The following is a 19,242-nucleotide window of genomic DNA, read 5'->3' as shown; positions in this document are numbered from 1 at the left end:
AGGAGAGCACGTTCACAGAAACTACATACTGATGGAGCCTGTAGCCAAGCTCTACCTCTGATTCTTAAAAGCAAGCTTAAAAATGAAATAATAAAAACATTTAGGACACTTCCTTGAGCACTCAATAAACATTATTATAATACTATGTATTATACATTATAATACTATGTATTATACATTTATATTATATATCATAGGTGGTATTATTATTCTGTAAGGCTCCAGTGGTCAATGGATAGAAGTGCCAGGAGAACAGAATTCATATTAATGGTGTGGCTCAGTTGGTTGGGCACCACCCCGCAAAGCAAAAGGCTGCCAGTTCGATTCCCAGTCAGGGTGCATGGCTGGGTTGTGGGTTCGGTCACCAGTCAGGGCGCATATGAGAGGCAACCATTCAATATTTTCCTCTTGCATTGATGTTTCTTTCCCTCTTTTTCTCCCCCTCTCTAAAAATAAATCAATAAAGTCTTTAAAGTATACATATATATTGGGGAGAATTTTTCCTTCCCAGGACTACCCCACAGCACAGGAATGAGCTGCGTTATAGACGATGACTCCCATCACTGGGTGTCCAAGCAGGAGACGCTCAGCCCGAGCTGGAAGTCTGCTCAGCCCCAGCACTGACCTCCGCCTGCCGGAGCCGACATTTTCCAGCTGGCTTGGGCGATGCCTCTGGCCACTGCTATTGACCACCCCACTGGACCCAGCTCTTCCATGGGCTTGTCTGTCCTTCTGTAAGCCTGTGGCTGACAGGACAGCCCATCCAGCCATCCCTGGCCACACACAGCCTATTCTTTCAGTAACAACAGAACATTCCAGGTATAGAGGCTTGGGAGCTACCAGTATCCCATGTAAATACCCCAACAATACGGAGATGGGGCTACCTCATCCTAATTTTGCAGATTGTAACTCTGAGATCCAGAAAGCAAATGGTTAGTGGGGTCCAAATCCCAAAGTCACCTCTCTAGGCCACCCCATGCCACATGGCAGGCCAAGGGCCAGGCCCCTCGACAAGCTGTTTCAACCTATTGTCACCCTGGCCACTGCTGATCAGAGGCATGCCCCCTGCCCCATTCACGTGAGTCCACGTACCCCCCGAATGACCCAGGGCCATTTGTGTAGGTGACAGTGCTCAGTGCAGGTCTCCAGGCCTGTCTCATATGGGGACATCTGGGGCCAGCCAGGCTGCTCAAGACGAAGACCATTGGGCCCATCTATTCGATGCCCTCTCAGTGGTGAGACGGGGAGACAGAGGCCCCGAGAGGGGCAGTGCTGTGTCCAAGGTCACACAGGAAGGAACAGAAACTGGGCTCATGACTTTCCGGCCAGAGATGTGCTGCCCCTCCTGATGCCACAGGATGGGAGGAGACAGGAGGGAGCCAGGTCAGCTCTGGACCCACTTGGAGAGATGAGCAGAGCTGTCTTCCAGCTCACAGGGTCCTCTCACTCCTACTGTCCCCTAGAGTCACGGGTCAATCCTCCCACACAGATGGACGGACACCACTGTGGTGACTGCCAAGTGTAGCCTTCACAGGCGCAGTCCTGGGAGTTGCTCCTGGAGGCCGATCGAAGATGGCCTTGGCCGAAGACAATCAGGAGCCAGAGCCAGAGGAAGCTAGGTCAGGGCCTGCTGGGGGGCTCACCGGGGAACTTCCAGCCTCAAGCTTGTCCTAGTTAGCACTGGCCAAGCAACGTCCACCCCACTCCACCCACCACCTTCCCTGAACCACAGGCCTCTGAGGACCCCACACTCAGGCCGGGAGTGCGGGGTCGTGGAGGAGGCGATGTAGCCGACACTGCTCACCTGAGAGGGGCCTTCACCTCTTCTGGCCAGCAGCTCTGGTCAGTCAGGGCTGGCCACACCTCTGCCTCAATGCCCCACCTGCCCCAAGTACACTGCCTCCACAACAAGTGGCTCTCCAGGAGGATGAAGTTAAAACACACTTAAGAAAACCGGCCACGGGAAATAGCGTGTGAAGGAAAGGGAAGGGACTCGTTCAGAACTCTGCTCAGCTCCGCCACCGCCCAGAAACCTCTTCTGCAGCCTCCCGCCTCTGCCCTGCCCCAGAGAGATGACCTCTCCTTCTCCCATCCCCCACTGGGACTTAACCAGACGTGCAGCTCAGCCCCTATAACCCCCGACACCCATTTCTTCATTCCTGTTAATTCCTCTCTGGGTCCAGGCCACCCAAGCCTGGCCCAGAGCAGGCATCCCCCCTATCTGATCAACTGATGAATGAACTGAAAAAAGGGGAGCCCCTAACAGTGACGAATGCTGCTAATGTTTACGTGGTTACCTACACACGTGTGCTGGGTGCCTCCTCTGCTGGCTCCACGCCAGATCTCAGTGTGCAGAGGAGCCACAGATGGATGCAGGAGCCCCCAGCACATCCCCCAGCCCGACCCAGAGGAGAGGAATCAGCTCAGCAGGGCCCCCAAGAGGCTCGCAGGTGCCTTCTCCACCCCCTAGAAGGTGNCAATGGATAGAAGTGCCAGGAGAACAGAATTCATATTAATGGTGTGGCTCAGTTGGTTGGGCACCACCCCGCAAAGCAAAAGGCTGCCAGTTCGATTCCCAGTCAGGGTGCATGGCTGGGTTGTGGGTTCGGTCACCAGTCAGGGCGCATATGAGAGGCAACCATTCAATATTTTCCTCTTGCATTGATGTTTCTTTCCCTCTTTTTCTCCCCCTCTCTAAAAATAAATCAATAAAGTCTTTAAAGTATACATATATATTGGGGAGAATTTTTCCTTCCCAGGACTACCCCACAGCACAGGAATGAGCTGCGTTATAGACGATGACTCCCATCACTGGGTGTCCAAGCAGGAGACGCTCAGCCCGAGCTGGAAGTCTGCTCAGCCCCAGCACTGACCTCCGCCTGCCGGAGCCGACATTTTCCAGCTGGCTTGGGCGATGCCTCTGGCCACTGCTATTGACCACCCCACTGGACCCAGCTCTTCCATGGGCTTGTCTGTCCTTCTGTAAGCCTGTGGCTGACAGGACAGCCCATCCAGCCATCCCTGGCCACACACAGCCTATTCTTTCAGTAACAACAGAACATTCCAGGTATAGAGGCTTGGGAGCTACCAGTATCCCATGTAAATACCCCAACAATACGGAGATGGGGCTACCTCATCCTAATTTTGCAGATTGTAACTCTGAGATCCAGAAAGCAAATGGTTAGTGGGGTCCAAATCCCAAAGTCACCTCTCTAGGCCACCCCATGCCACATGGCAGGCCAAGGGCCAGGCCCCTCGACAAGCTGTTTCAACCTATTGTCACCCTGGCCACTGCTGATCAGAGGCATGCCCCCTGCCCCATTCACGTGAGTCCACGTACCCCCCGAATGACCCAGGGCCATTTGTGTAGGTGACAGTGCTCAGTGGAGGTCTCCAGGCCTGTCTCATATGGGGACATCTGGGGCCAGCCAGGCTGCTCAAGACGAAGACCATTGGGCCCATCTATTCGATGCCCTCTCAGTGGTGAGACGGGGAGACAGAGGCCCCGAGAGGGGCAGTGCTGTGTCCAAGGTCACACAGGAAGGAACAGAAACTGGGCTCATGACTTTCCGGCCAGAGATGTGCTGCCCCTTCCTGATGCCACAGGATGGGAGGAGACAGGAGGGAGCCAGGTCAGCTCTGGACCCACTTGGAGAGATGAGCAGAGCTGTCTTCCAGCTCACGGGGTCCTCTTACTCCTACTGTCCCCTAGAGTCACCGGTCAATCCTCCCACACAGATGGACGGACACCACTGTGGTGACTGCCAAGTGTAGCCTTCACAGGCGCAGTCCTGGGAGTTGCTCCTGGAGGCCAATCGAAGATGGCCTTGGCCGAAGACAATCAGGAGCCAGAGCCAGAGGAAGCTAGGTCAGGGCCTGCTGGGGGGCTCACCGGGGAACTTCCAGCCTCAAGCTTGTCCTAGTTAGCACTGGCCAAGCAACGTCCACCCCACTCCACCCACCACCTTCCCTGAACCACAGGCCTCTGAGGACCCCACACTCAGGCCGGGCAGTGCGGGGTCGCGGAGGAGGCGATGTAGCCGACACTGCTCACCTGAGAGGGGCCTTCACCTCTTCTGGCCAGCAGCTCTGGTCAGTCAGGGCTGGCCACACCTCTGCCTCAATGCCCCACCTGCCCCAAGTACACTGCCTCCACAACAAGTGGCTCTCCAGGAGGATGAAGTTAAAACACACTTAAGAAAACCGGCCACGGGAAATAGCGTGTGAAGGAAAGGGAAGGGACTCGTTCAGAACTCTGCTCAGCTCCGCCACCGCCCAGAAACCTCTTCTGCAGCCTCCCGCCTCTGCCCTGCCCCAGAGAGATGACCTCTCCTTCTCCCATCCCCCACTGGGACTTAACCAGACGTGCAGCTCAGCCCCTATAACCCCCGACATCCATTTCTTCATTCCTGTTAATTCCTCTCTGGGTCCAGGCCACCCAAGCCTGGCCCAGAGCAGGCATCCCCCCCCCATCTGATCAACTGATGAATGAACTGAAAAAAAGGGGAGCCCCTAACAGTGACGAATGCTGCTAATGTTTACGTGGTTACCTACACACGTGTGCTGGGCGCCTCCTCTGCTGGCTCCACGCCAGGTCTCAGTGTGCAGAGGAGCCACAGATGGATGCAGGAGCCCCCAGCACATCCCCCAGCCCGACCCAGAGGAGAGGAATCAGCTCAGCAGGGCCCCCAAGAGGCTCGCAGGTGCCTTCTCCACCCCCTAGAAGGTGAGCAAAGCCTCTGGAAGAACACCAGAGTGGCAGGCGACCACTTTCCTGGATGGCCCTTCAAACACCCAGATTCTCAAAGCCCAGTCCCCAAATTCAGCCTCACAGTGCTGATCCGTGGGGGCTGCTGGTCACCAAAGGAGCGACCACTGCAGTTAGAAACACACCTGCTGTGCCCGGCACCCATCTGCAAAGAAGATTCCATCAGGAAGAGTAGAAGGAAAGATGTCCTCCGGGGCCGCACAGGCGCTCACAAGCAGTGGGGGAGTCTGGGCCCGCCTGAGGCTCCCTCTTCAAGCAGAGGCTTTCTTTGGAGGATTGTGTACCTATGCTACCTGGCACCTATGTTCGGTTTTATATGAAAAAGTGTTTGAAATTACTCATTAGGTAAATATCTTAACACCCACCCACCCCCTCTAAGCCACCTGCTTCATTCCTGAGTACAAATGATGCACCGGAAAGGTGGCCCACGCCGACCCTGGAGGTGCACTGCTTCTGGCCCACAGCCCGGCCCTCACACCCACACCACAGGCAGACCAGCATTTAGGAACCCCCAATTACGGGCCCTTTCCCTACAACACCTATGGGAGTGAGAGGACAGAGGACAGGGAGTTGTGGAGGTGGGCAGAACTTTCCGGGTACCATTATTTGAGCGCATGCTCACAGAAAAGAATGCCTTCCCGTGAGCACAGATGCAAGACGTGTTCATTCAATTCAACTCCATGCCCAAGAGACTTCTGGGTCCCCAGAGCTGAACTAAGGCCATGGGACCACGCATACAGGTCTCCAGCCACAGGCGTAGGAGCAAGGTCCTAGGGAGGGGCCTCATTAGGACAGACCTGGGTGTGAGGTGACAAGCGGGGGGCAAGAGGTCAACACCAGGACGCTCATGATCATCTCCTAAGCAGATCATTTTCTCTAATGACAAAACAGGCTTATGTGATACAGAAAACACAGTAATCACAGAAGAGTATAAAAGGCTATAAAACAAAATCTACAACAGCTTCCATCTTCAAATTTTCCTAAGGGAGAAGCAAAAACCACTTCGTTGGACAAAACTGGTGCATAAGTGAAAGCCAGTAACTTGGGCTCAATGTGATGAACTCTTGTTTACTTAGAATTCCTCTCCATCTGAATGAGCCACCATGGGAAGTACCAAGTGCTCCATCCCTGGAGGAAACCAAGCAGAAGCCGCATAAACACCCATTAGGGACGCCATGGTTTCAGTAATGGGTGGAAGATGGTCTCAGTCTCTAAGATCACCTTCAGCTGTGGGAAAGGAGCCCACCCACGCCATCCTGCATGCCCACCAGCCCTGTGCCAACTCACCCACGGGTGTGTCCTCGCTGATCAGCAGGTATGTGTCAAAGAAGTGGTTGATGAAGAAGGGCAGCCGGTTCACCTGGCCTGGAAGTCAGAGGACAAGAGCGTCAGTCAAGTACCCTCATACCAGCTTCACGCATTCTCCAAGGAGACACAGGGCTGTCGGGGCGGCAGCGGGCACTGAATCTGTGTCCAGTGCCATGGCCCCCTTCCTCAAGGCAAATGGCTGTCAGGTTGCGTGGTCAGCAAGGCCACATGTGGCTCCAGCCCACACTGAGATGTGTTGAAGTACAAAGCACACACAGGATTTCAAAGACTTGAAGGAAAAAGTGAGTGTAAAACACCTCGTTCATCTTTCGTGTCGATTACATGTTGAATTGATAATATTGTGGATGTACTGGGTTAAGCAAAACGTATTTTTAAAATGAACATCACCTATCTCATTTCTAATGCAGCTCCTAGAAAATCCTCAATCGCACACAAAATTCACAATGTATTTTACCTGGGCAGCCTGGGCCCAGGTGGAAGGTGGACATGGCAAGGACAAGGGCTGTCTGCCGTGACGACCGCCACGGCCCTGGAGCCCAGGAAAGGGCCCCGCACCCAGAAGGCCCCCAGTAGTAATAATAATACTAACACGACTACTAATAATGGCTGCCACCCATGGACCCTTTTTCTGTGCCAGCCACTAATACCGTCTCCATCCAGCCTCATGGTATGGCAGTGTGCTGCCATGGCCCCGTTTCTCTGTTCGGGGAAACGAGACTTAGAGGAGGTAGAAGAACTCGCCCAGGGTCACGCAGTTAGCAAGGGGCAGGCCGTATGGGAACTCCGGGCAGGTAAGCCGGTATCACTCTGAGACACCCTGGAGTGGGGGCTGGCACGGGAAGGAGTCAGGGTGATACCTGTGTGGGCTGGGAAACTTCACATCTACGAAGAGCTCCCCTGCACACCACAAGTCCCCCCGCGCCACAACTCCCTAAGGCTGGTTTCACCTATCCCCTGAGTCCTCTTCTAATGGTCTTTCATAGTGAGACATAATAAAAATATATGTGGGCCCTGGCTGGTGTGGCTCAGTAGATTGAGTGCTGGCCTATGAACCAAAGGGTCACCAGTTCAATTCCCAGTCGGGGCACATGCCTGACTGGGTTGCAGGCCAGGCCCCCAGTTGGGGGCATGAGAGAGGCAGCCGCACGTTGAGGTTTCTCTCCCTTTCTCCCTCCCTTCCCCTCTCTCTAAAAATAAATAAATAAATAAAATCTTAAAAAAAAAGAAACATATTTGGTGTTTGTCTCCAGTTGCTGGCAGAGTTCCAAAAACGGTGGGAACTTATAGAGTGATAGCAATGTCTGGTGTTCGTCATAAGGAGTCCCTTATGACCACACCTGAATTTATGCCAAGGAGGCGACTTTGGGCGGAGCCTCTAGCCAGCCTCAGGATGGGGCGGGTCATTTGAAAGACTGGGTGCCCGTGCCTAGAGGGTGGGGCACCTGGGGTGGGCAAGGGAGTGTGGGCCCCGCCCTCACCCCATATCTCGTCTTATGCATCTCTTTCACCTGAGTCACGCCCTTTATATTAAGCCAACAACGCAAGTAAAGTGTTTCCCTGCGCTCTGTGAGTTGTTCTAGATCATTGAACCTGAGGGTGGGCCATGGGGACCCCCCAATGTATAGCCAGTTGGTCAAACATACAGGTGGCCTGGGCCTTGCAACAGGCCCCTGAAATGGGGGCCTGTACTCTTAAACCCATGGATCTGTGCTAACTTCAGGTTCTTAGTGTCGGTTGGTGTCCAGAGAACTGGTGGTTGGTGTTGGAAAACAAGCAAAAGAGACAGGCGAGGGCACTTCCCGTCAGCTGCTGCCAACCAGGGGCAGTGGCTCCTTCTCTCACGGGGCTGACATTGTGCGGCACTCGCCATAGACAGGGCTGCTGGGTCATCGGGGCTTTGAATGTGGGCAGGGGTAGCCCTCTCTTCCGGCACCCCTGCGGACCTGAGGCTCCCTCAGAGCTTGGGCCAGGCTCAAGAACATGAGGGCCGACTCACAGACCGTTGAGGTCAGGGGCAAGGGGGGAGTACTCCCCCCGCCTGAGATGCCTCCTAGTGGGGACCGGGCAGCACTAGCAGCGTCTTTTCCTCCTCTCCCCAGTCCACTCAGGCAGCCAGGGTGATGCTGTTTCTGGATCCTCGAACATCCTGGCCTTCCATTTACTGGCCAGGACTACTGGTCCTTCTGCCTTCGTGTGGTAACTTCCTATTCATCCTTCAAGTTTCATTGCAGATGTCCCTTCTTCTGGGAAGCCTTCCCTGACCACCTCAAGTGTGCATATGCGTCCACACACACCCCATCTGCCCTCTCACGTCAGGAACTCACAGCCCCTTACACACACTGTAGCCTCAGAAAGAAGCCGGTGGCCGACGGCCTTGCCTTCATTTGGAACCTACCTTCCTGTGCCTCCTCCCCATGCCTCAGTTTACTCATGTGTAAGAGAGTGATCAGAATAGGACCCACATCGTGGCTGTCCTGGGGATTACATGAGATTACACACATAAAGTGCTGGCGCTGTGCCTGGCACACAGCAGTATTCGATAAATGGTAGAGCTGTTGTTAATATTGGTAAGAATAACAGGGCTGCCTGCTCAGCCTGAGGAGAATGATCCCTGCTGGGGGCCCCGGACTGAGCGAAGGGAGGAGGCTTGGCGGTGCCCGGAGAATTCAGTGGCAGCCTTGGGCTTGTGGGGAGAAAACAACTGCCCGGAGCAGCACCCTTTATTTTAAATTTTATTTTACAGGACCTGCCAATAATCAGCTGCTGAGAGCTCTGCACGGGCAGCTGGGCAGAATGCAGGGGACACGCACCGCCTGCCACACACCAAGCAGGACCTGTATTCTTGGAACAGGCCTGCCACCCTCATGGGCCTGGTGGGAGGCCTTGGGTGGCCAGTGTGGCACCTGGGGACTGGGAGCGGGCTGATGGGACGGGGCAGAAAGGGGCGTGCTGATGGGTCACTTGCTGTTTTAAAAATTACTTTTAAGACATAAAGGCTGTGTCCTCCAGAGGCAAAGCCACTGTCCCGGAGCTTGGAGACTTCCAGCGAGGTGGGAATGGGAGTGGACACACGTGCTGATGTCAGGTGAGCAGTGGGCAGCCCCACGCCAGGCGCCTCACACCCAGTGCCTGGGGACTTCCTGCAGGCCCAGCAGAATGTGCACGGGCCGGGCCAGGGAAGGACGGAATGAGGCAGGCCTGTTCTTCACAGCTTACCAACACACCCACAGGTGAAGGAGTGCCTGGGGGTGCACTGGGGCCAGAGGAGAGAGGGCAGGAAGGTGAAGGGCTGACAAGGCGGTTTGGAATCTAGGGGGCACTTGTCCCTAAGCCTGACCCATTGCTCAGCGATGGGAACAGAAACCAGCAGGGCCAGGGTGTCAGTGGCAAGCCAAGAAGAGAGGCAGCGTGGTGTGGTCTGGGGACAAGGCAAATGCTAGGGGCTGCGGCAGGTGCGGAAAGGGCACAGTGGGAAGACAGTGCCCTTCAGTCCCTAGGTCTGCCACAGCCTCACCAGGCCAAAGGAATGACATTGGCCGTGTCAGATGGGGACCGGGAAGAGGGTCTGTGCCCAACAGTGGGAGAGAGAGACACATACATACACGCAGCACAGGCTGGTTTTGCCAGAGTTGCTGAGTGGCCTCAGGCGACGGACTTACCCCCTGCTGTCAGTGTCCCACTCTGCTCTTTAGAGACAGACACAGCTGACAATAAAAGAGCTGCCACTCGTTTACACGTCGGCTGTGCCAGGCACCACCCTGAGTGCCTGGTGTACATATTTACCCCTCTGATCATTTTGACAGCCAAGCAGCAGAGTCCCACGGCCCTTCCTATTTTGCAGGGAAGGAAGCCGGGGCACAGGGAAGCCGAGAGACTAGCCCGAGGGAGCCCTTGGAGAAGTGGGGGGAACCCAGCAGTCCTGCTCTGTGCCGTTCCCTTGCGCCCCCCGTGGGTGGGTCGGAGTCCTCCAGGGGACCCTGCCACCTCTGGTGAGGAAGGCAGCTGGGTGTGTGCATCTGTTCTATTCATGTACATGATATACACATTATATATGTATGATTTCTTTTGGGGGGCTGGGGGGGTGTGAGTGTCCAAGTCACAGAGTCTGGAGGAGGCCAGGGAGAGTGGCCTGACTACCACTGTCTAGCTGACCCAGAGGGTCAGAGCTGGCTGGTCTCAGGTGCCCCCTGGGAAGGCCTCCCCTGGGGGAAGGAGGCAGCACCTTCACAAAAGCCCATGGCCCTGGCCAGGTGGCCCAGATGGATGGAGCATTGGCCCATACACCCAAAAGGTTGCAGGTTCGATCCCCAGTCAGGGCACATGTGGGAGGCAACCGATCAATGTTTTTCTTGCCCACTGATCTCTCTCTCTCTCTCTCTCCCTTTCTCTCTCTATAAACAAAACAAAACATATCCTCTGGTGAAGATTTAAAGAAACAACAAAGCCCCTGTGCAGGATCAGAGACCTGAGCTGTGCTTTGAACGACCTTGGGCCAGCCACTTCTCAAGGCATCAGTTTCTCCTCTGCAGAATGGGCCGGGAGTGAGAGAGGGTCTGAGACCCCCCCCATCCCCTCCCCGGCTCTGCCCCAAGAGTCTCTGACTGCACCGTGACCCTGGGCTACCTGGAAGGCAGTGAGCCCCATCACAGGAGTGCTCCAGTAGAGACCCCTCCAAGCACTGAGGCCCAGAGAGGGGACAAGTGTCCAGGCACTTCCCGGCAGCAGGATGCCAGTGTCACTCCAACAAGCTTGAGGCTGTGGCTTCCTGCAGAGGCTCCGGCTCCCTGGAGTGGGAGAAGAAGCTGGCTTCCCTCAGGAACGTGTCTGCCTGTCGCCAGGCACACCATGCCCACAGCTCTTCCCCCGGGACACCCTGGACCCCAGGGACCTGGTGCCAGCTGTGCCTGCTGCCCTGGCCTTCCTTCGGATCAGACCGAAGCTCTTCGATCCTGTGGTCCAGGAGAGGCAAGTGCCCAGGCCTTTCCTGGCCTCCTCGGTGGGCACTAGAGCTGGCCCTGACCCGGCTGCCATAGACCCAGGAGAAGGAGGGCTAGTCCTTCTGCAGAGAGAAAAGGCCCTTGGCCTCCTCACCTTGCTCAGGCTCTTCCCTCCTGCAGGATTCCCCACTTCCCAATCCCCTATCTTAAAACTACCTCTCAGTCTTTAAAGCCTAGATTGAATGCCTCCCTTCTGGCAGGGTGTCTCCTAGCCCCGCAGGTCCCATTAATCTTTCCTTCTGATGGGCTTCTCTGGGGCAGCCCAGAGAAGGTCCTTTATTACCAACCACTCTCTTCACCCTGCATCAGAGTAAATCCTAGTTATGTCTTTCTCACCTGAGAGCCTCTGAACTCAAGAATGAGTCATTTCTTCCACACCTGCAGAGCTGGCGCAGGAGACACACACAGTAGGTACTCAAAGGACAGCTGGAGAACTGTGCCCAACTGTGGCCAGTCCTGCATCCCAGAAGGACGGCTCAGGGTCACAGATGCCTCCTTCCCTTAGAGCTCAAGTATTTCTCAAGGCTCCTCCCACCCCCTCCAGTGCCCCAGGCCCTGGGGACGGGTATTTTCGGCCCTGTGAGAGCTGCAGGAGCCCAGAGAGGGAAGTGTATACCCAGTCACGCAGCAAGGCGGGGCTCCAGAGTCCCAGAGCAGCCCTGGCCCATGCTGGCTGTGAGGGAAAAAAGAATTAAACTTACCCCAGCATCCAGAGATCAGCACAAAAAGCCAGAGCACGTGGCAGCTGGTAGCAACGTGGCACCTCATGGCTCCTGGGGACACAAAGAAAGCAAGCATGAGAATCCTCCTATTGGGGGGGCTGCTCTTTAAGGCCCTCAAGCCCTCCCCACCCCTGCAGCTCCAGGGAGAAGGACAAAGAGGGAGTCAGCTCCAGTGGACGGAGGGGCAGGCTGTGTCGTTGGGTTTTATCATCGTCCAGTCCCAGGTATTACAGAGCAGCCTGGGAGTGACTGGCCTGGGGGCAGGGGCAGCATGCCCTCTTCGTCCTTGTGGGGGCCGGCTGCTCGGCCATGGGTGAAGCTCTTCAGCGGCACCACTACAGGGTCACAACATATTCTGGGCCCAGTGGGTGGAAGGAGGAGCTGCTGCCTCCATCCTCCAGAACAGCATCCCGGGTGAGTGATGGAGCCTGTTTAGTTTGGGGACAGCGATCGGAGATGGGTGCTGAGCAGGAAGACAGGGGTCTAAGAGTGGGCTGGGCAGGCCCACTGCCCCTGCCTTGCTCCAGCCTAAGTGCTCGACAGGCATGTATTTCCTGTTGTTGTTTTTTTTAATATCCACCATATTATCCCCTAACATTAATTATGAGTTACAGGGCTTAAAAAGGCACAGAGAGGGGACAAGTCTTTGGAAAGTTGGAGCTGAAAGTGTGGGGGCTCAGAGCAAGCTCCAGAGAGATCTGGGAACCGCCCCCCAGAGGCTTGGCAAGGCAAGATCCCATGTCTAAGAGTGGTGGGAGGTGGCCTGCCTGGCCCCGTTGCAGCAGCGCTGTGGTCCCTGGCTCCTCCTTCTCACCCCTGCAGTGGCTGGGGACAGGCCTCCCTGGAGACTGGCAGAGACATCCGAGGGGCCTGGGCCCCTCAGCTGCTATTCCCACTGAATTGTCAGCCCTGTTAGTGCAGGGACCTGGCCCACTCGCCTCCGTACCCCCACAGGGCCTAACCCAGCTCACTCAGCATTCTTCGGTGAGCATACCCTGGGCACCCTGCCTGGGCAGGCCGCCCTCCTGGCCCACAGGCAGGGTCTGAAGGCTGGGAGTCATGACACTATTTGCTCAGAGACCCCCACCTAGTGAATGGGGGTCCACCATCTGGACCCAAGTTGACATGCTGCCTCCCTTATCAACAAGTGATCAGAAAAGACACTGGGAGGTAGAGGGAACCGGAGGAAAGGAGTTTTTTTATTAATTAATTAATTTTTTTTTAGAGAGAGGGAGAGGGAGGGAGGGAAACATCAATGGGCTGCCTCTCACACGCCCCCAACAAGGAATCGGGCCTGCAACCCAGGCATGTGCCCTGACCAGGAATTGAACCAGTGACCTTTCACTTTGTGGGACAACACTCAGCCAACTTTAGCCTCACCAGTCAGGGCTAAAGGAAAGGATGTTTTTAGATTCTCCCCTATCTCTGCATGATCTAGGCACAAGAAATTCAAAAAAGGCCAGGAGCTCAGATCACTTATTCCGTGTCTGGCGTGGCCTCTCTCCGGGGCCTGTGCCCGAGGGGACAGTGCAGTGACACCCCCCCATGTGGTCCAGACCCACGCAACATGCAATGGCCCATGGCACCCTTTTGTTTTTCTTCTAATGGTGTACTTAAAATGTTCTAATTACGAGATATGAAGCAGCCATTTGAAGAATAAAAGATGCTAAGATATATTTCAATAAAGACAATGTCCTCATCATCTCTTTGCATTCCTGCCCCCAACCCTCGAGTTTCTGAATGCCAACAGCCTATCCCAGGATGCAGCCTGCAGCTTCTCAGGGGCCGGGCGGGGGCTCTAAATGAGGGAGACACCTGGTGGCTGGGGACGGTGGCCATTCTGAGGCCACATGCTCTGTCCAAAAGTGACAGCGGCTGGTGTGTTTCAGCCAAGAGGGAATGTGGGCCCTGGGTGTCCAGAGGTTCTGATTTTTCTCAATAAATAGCTAGAAATTCGGCTATTTACATGCATCCAACTTTTAAATGTTGGCAAATAATTCCATTTTTGTGAGCCAAACACGACTGGTTTGCTAGCCCGAGGGCCAGTTTGGGCCGGGCATGCTTCTCCCGGGCCTTCTCCGCACCCAGGCAAGGGCGCTCACAGTGCACACACTTAAGGAGCAGGGGCTGCTGTCCAGCGTTAGAACAACAGTCTCCACACACAAAAGCACCTTGCTCTCTCATGTCGTAATATTCCACAGAAACCCCTACAGGTCCACATTGCTCTATCGACCTCCTCCTTTCTAAGAGCTAAGTAGAAGTTCACAAATGACGTGTGGTATTGGGAACACCCACTGCTGGGCATTTGGCAGTTCCTGGTTCCCGCCACCCCGGGCAATGCCGCTGTGGACACATCTCTGCATGTCACTGTGTTGGGACTTCGACGGCTCTCATTCTGCACATTGATGTTTCATTGCACTCACTTTTTCATTGGAAAAAATTATGCTTTTATTTTTTAATTTTTTTATTTATTTTTCAGTTAGAGTTGACATACAGTATTATGTTAGTTTCAGGTGCACAGCCCAGTGATCAGACATTTAAATAACTTGTGAAGCGATCGTCCCGATACATGCAGCAGCCTGGGACTTGGGCGGTTCTTGAGCCTGGTTCTCTAACAGAGGGATCGCAGGGTCAATTGTACACGATGCAGAGCAGAGCGTGTGTGTGAGCTGCTGCGGCTCGGCTCTGCCATGTTGCCTCCTGGAAAGGTTGCAGCAGTTCCCGCCAACAGGGCATGAGAGGGCCTCTGTGCCCACCTGGAAGAGATCGCTCTTTTAAACGACTGCCAATGAGACGCATGAAAAATGGTACAGCCTTGTGGCTTTAATTTGCATTTCTCTAACTACTAGTGAGGCTGAGCAAGGCGCCTCTTACTAAACGTGCAAACCACTTTCCATCTGTTATCTTTATTCCACTCTATCCTGCGAAGAGGCTGGCCAGCATCGCTAGCATTAGCCCTGATTTACAAGTGGAGAAACCAAGGCACAGAGCAATTCAGTGACAACCTGACATCTCATAGTGAGTGAGTGTCTTTAAAAATTTTTTTCCATTCCTCCACCTTTCCAAACCAGATGTTATGAGGATTAAACAACATCTGGTAAGAGCATCACCTAGCAATGGCTGGGGAGAGCACACCACTCTGCCGGGGTCTGCAGGAAGTTCTCAGTGGGAGGAAGGAAGGGCGGGAAGGAGGAAGGAAGCGAACAATTATTAGAAAATTCCCACAGGCCAGGGACTGCCACGGGGCATTATTCTTATTCAATCTTACAAAATCTTTCTATGACAAGGTATCTTGTCCCCGTTTTACAGACGAGGACGTGAAGACCCGGCGGGGCCAGTCTAGAATTAGAACCAAGCCCCACACTATTTCCATCACACCTTTCTGCTCCCCACACCTTACAGCCACCCCATTCCCTAATCTGCGAAGGGGCAAGGTGCAGCCCCTTCCTCTGGGAGCTCAATACACATGCCCAACCCAATACACGGGACACATGTCTGCCCAGAAGTGAGCACGCACACACAACGCATACATGTGCCTGATGCATCTGCTTTCCCGGGTGCTGGCTCCGACTCTGACACCTCCGGGCACCCTGCGCCCCCAGCCTCTCTCCTTAAATGTCTGTTCACCTCCTTTCCCTTCAGAGGTGATCACGCTGCTTCAGTGCGCACCCCCATCTGTCATTCAGGGGCAGCCAAAATGGTCCTAACTGTGCAGGATTGGCAGGGGCCACCTCCAGAGCATCCAGAGGCAGGGGCAATCTCCCCTCCATCATGACTCTCCATCCTCACCTGGGGACAAGGGGGACAGACACTAAGATGTGGTGGCACAGACTTCAAAGACTGAGGCGAAATAGCCTGGCCAAGGTGGGCCCATCTTGCTGCTGGGTTTTCCCTGATATCCCAGATCTTGTTCCTCCTCTGCCTGCTTTGGCTTTGCAGAGGAAAGTGAGGCTCAGAGGCAGCAGAGGCCAATGGCAGTGACAAGAGGACCTGGGCCCCCACCTCCAGCCAGGGCATTGTGATAGATGCTGCCTGTGGCTGCTGGGTTTCCCTTGGCACTGGGGCTGTGAAGAGTGACATGCACCCCTGGGGGGAGAGCCTGATCTTGTTCTTCCCTGAGCCTCCTGGCCATCCCACCTCCTGTCCAGCAGAACTGTAAGGCCAAGTCCATTGTGGGAGGCCACACCATGCTCAGGACGAGGCCTGAGCTCTCACCGACCCTCACCTGTCCCTGCGGGACAGTAACACACAGGTACATGCTTCTGTGCTGAGCTTCCTCCCTGGGCCTGGGAAGAAATTGCAACTACCTGCCCCAGAGGTGTGAGCAGGGTCACAGCCAGCTGCCCCCAAATTTCTCATGGCCTAGGTCAGAGCCATTCTTACAGGAAGCCTTTCAGAAATCGCTCAAACACACCCACAGCCAAGAAAACAGAGCCAGGCCCCAAAGCCCTCAGGCTTCCAATTCCCTTGTCCTTCTTTGTGCCAAGCCCAATGCCAGGCACTGTTGGAGGGCACAGGGCCATGAAAACAGTTGGGAGCATGTGCTAGGGGTCAAGTAAGTGGGAGAGACTGTCGCAGCTTGGGCCACCAGGAGAGAGAAATCTAAGCTCTTCTAGAGAAGGTGAGCTGTGAGCTGCACAGATTTCAAGGGATCGCAATGCAGACATTTTTGGAGCACACACTGCGTGCCAAGCTCTGGACGTATAATGCGCTCCACGTGCTGGGACTCAGAGAGGTTAAGTCAAGTGTCCAAGGTCACAGAGCCAGTGAATGGTCAAGGCTGGATTTGAACCCCATTCTGATGGCTGTCAAAGGTCAGTCTCTGGCCTTAGCCCTAACCCTTGCTGAGCTCAGACATCTGCCCCAGGACAGAGCCCAGGCCAAGGGCTTGGTAGGGAAAGCCTGGGAAAGAGCCTGCCTCCACTCGGAGGCCAATGAGCAGAGTGGGTGAGGATTCCAACATGCCTCAGAGCCCCCCTGTGCCGGGGCCGGAAGGGAGGCCGAGCAGCATGTGCCAGGAAGAAGGCATGGGGCAGGGGTGGCAGGCAGCTCCTCTTTAGTCTGCCTTCTGGGCTGTTGTTATCTCGTGGGCATTGCTTCTGGTACCAGCACCCATAAGACGATGCAAGCAGCGCCAACCCTGGCCCAGCCCCCGCCCCTCACCCTCCATGCCTCACTCTAGCACTGTCCTCGAGAGGCTAACAACCCCTTGTCCCTGGTGCGTGTGGGCTACAAAATTACGCAGACTCAGGGCACAGCCCTAATCACACTGGGTTCACCTTCTCCTGTCATCCACTCATAGGGACCTGCTGCTCCGGCAGGCCTGGGCCTCAGGCCGGCAGGGAAGGCTCAGCAGGTGGCACAGTTTCAGCACCAGGGTGTCACCCCACATGGGAATCACCCCCCAAATCAAATCAAAGCCCCTATTTATACCCCAGAGAGCTGGTGAGCTGCAGGGAGAGGCTTCTGGGCCAGGTCTGGCCACACTGCACACATCTGCCTGGACATTTTGCTGTGTACCAGGTACTGTGCTAGATACCACAGTACAGGAGAAAAATAAGTGGAACCTTGTCATGGGGGAGCTGACACTCCTGGGAAAGACCAACACAGACAGTGTGGGTGAGCAAGTTCTACAGAGTGTTCCGAAGGTAAGGGCTAAGGAAAGAGAAAAGGAGCAGAGGTGAGGGTCATCTGAGTATCATTGAAGGTGACACATGAACAAACACATGAGGAATCAAGAAAGTGAGCCTCTGTGTGGATATCTGGGAGAAACACCTTCCAAGCAGAGGGGACAGCCTGTGCAAAGGTCCTGAGGCACGTGTGCTAGTGTCCTTACGGAACAGTGAGGAGGCCAGGATAGTTAGAACAGGGTGCACAGTGGGGAGAGCTGCAGCAAACGAGGCCAGGGAGAGAGACGACAGGCCCTGGAGGGTCTCTGCAGGCCACTGACGTGGGTAAATGGGGAGCTGTGGTCTTCAGACAGCCAGGGGCGCTGTGAACGAATCGAGTGTCACAGCAGCTCTCCGGCTGCCGTGCTGAGGACTCACTGACGTTGGCAAAGACAGAAGCGGGCAGACAGGGCGGAGGCTACCGCAGCGAAGTGGGTGGGAGATCACTGGGGGCTGCAGCCAGGGACATGGGTGTGGGTGTGAGATCTGGCAGGTTCTGGATATATTTCTAGGCAGATCTGAGAGAATTTTCTTTTGAAAAGGATGTGGCTCTGCTAGAAAGAATCAAGCCTGAGGATTTTGGGCCAAGCCCCTGGAAGAGTGGAGCGGCCATTAACCAGCACAGGAGACAGCTGTGGGCAGACCTAGCCGAGGAGCAAGATCCGAAGTTCGGGTTGGTTTGTGGTGACTTTGCCGTGGCTGTTGACAACAAAGTGCCCTCAACCAGAGTTCAGGCCGGAGGTGCAGCTGGAGATGCAGATGTGGGAGTCATCAGCATATGAGGGGCCCTCAGAGCCACCAGAGGGACAGGATTCCTGAGGCTCCCACACCCCAAAGTTGAGGCAACTCAACTGAGAATCAATCAATATTTGAAAATTGCATGAAGAGCCTCGAAATGTGTACACCTGTGTGGCCCACCCATCCCGCTTCCGCAATGCGGGCTGCAGAAATTGTGTCTGCACACGGACACTAAGCCTCAGAAATGTTCACTGCTGCATCATTTATGACAGCGGAATAGCCCAGACCCCCAACAGGGGACTGGTTCCACTGCGGGGCACCCACGGGAAGCCCACAGAGGCCCGTGTATAGATATGCATGTGTGTGGGGGGGCAGCAGGTGGCTGCATGTACTGGACTGTTCCGTGAAGCCGTGATTTTATCTGAGTGGTGAAGCTATAGACGACTTGATCTTCTACATACTTTCTGTATTTTCCAAATTTTCTATAACATATACCCGATGGTTTTACAATCAAAGGCCTAGCTTATGCCCACCATACTGAAACACTGCCAGCCTGCGAACAGACAACTTTGATTTCTTTCTTATACTTTGCTGAGCCTCCCTGGAGGCAGCAGTCCTGGGTCGGAACACTGGAGGAACTGGGAAGGCCCTCGGTGGCCCTCTGGCTAGCTGCACCCTGTGCTCTTAGGCAGACCCTTCTAAGGACAGGGAGCCCCCTCCCTCGCAGGCAGTGGGCCCACGGCCAGATACCCTGCCTCTCTGCCCTGTGAGCCCAGCCATGCTACCTTCACACACTAGGAGCAGGAGGTCTGACCGTGCCCACCATCAGCAAGATGTCTCCGTGTTCCATCCATGGGGATGCACAAGCAGCAGAATGGGCTAGAACCAAGGCCTTCAAGGTGAGACCCAGGTCAGAAACTCAGCGCTGTACTGAGGGCTCTCCTTTCTTGGTAAGGACTAACAGTTTAAGAGAACAGTGTATTTTGCCATGACCAGGTAGCTCAGTTGGCTGGAGCATT

General features: G+C 54.9%; 1 protein-coding gene across 1 annotated transcript in view; it reads right to left on the bottom strand.

Annotated features, from left to right (window-relative positions):
* CDH23 (cadherin related 23) overlaps positions 1–19,242 on the bottom strand; it is a 427,421-nt gene that overhangs the window by 370,104 nt on the left and 38,075 nt on the right. Inside the window, exons 2-3 of the mRNA XM_037055825.1 lie at positions 11,796–11,867; positions 6,056–6,133 (exon numbers count right to left, since the gene is read on the bottom strand). Coding sequence (XP_036911720.1) covers positions 6,056–6,133; positions 11,796–11,862 — 145 coding nt within the window. The 5' untranslated portion in view covers positions 11,863–11,867. The remainder of the gene's footprint in view (positions 1–6,055; positions 6,134–11,795; positions 11,868–19,242) is intronic.

Source organism: Sturnira hondurensis, unplaced genomic scaffold (assembly GCF_014824575.4).
Source record: "Sturnira hondurensis isolate 20B ecotype Veracruz unplaced genomic scaffold, ASM1482457v3 Scaffold0008761, whole genome shotgun sequence".
Taxonomy (NCBI): domain Eukaryota; kingdom Metazoa; phylum Chordata; class Mammalia; order Chiroptera; family Phyllostomidae; genus Sturnira; species Sturnira hondurensis.
This window is presented reverse-complemented; position numbering and strand designations above follow the sequence as displayed.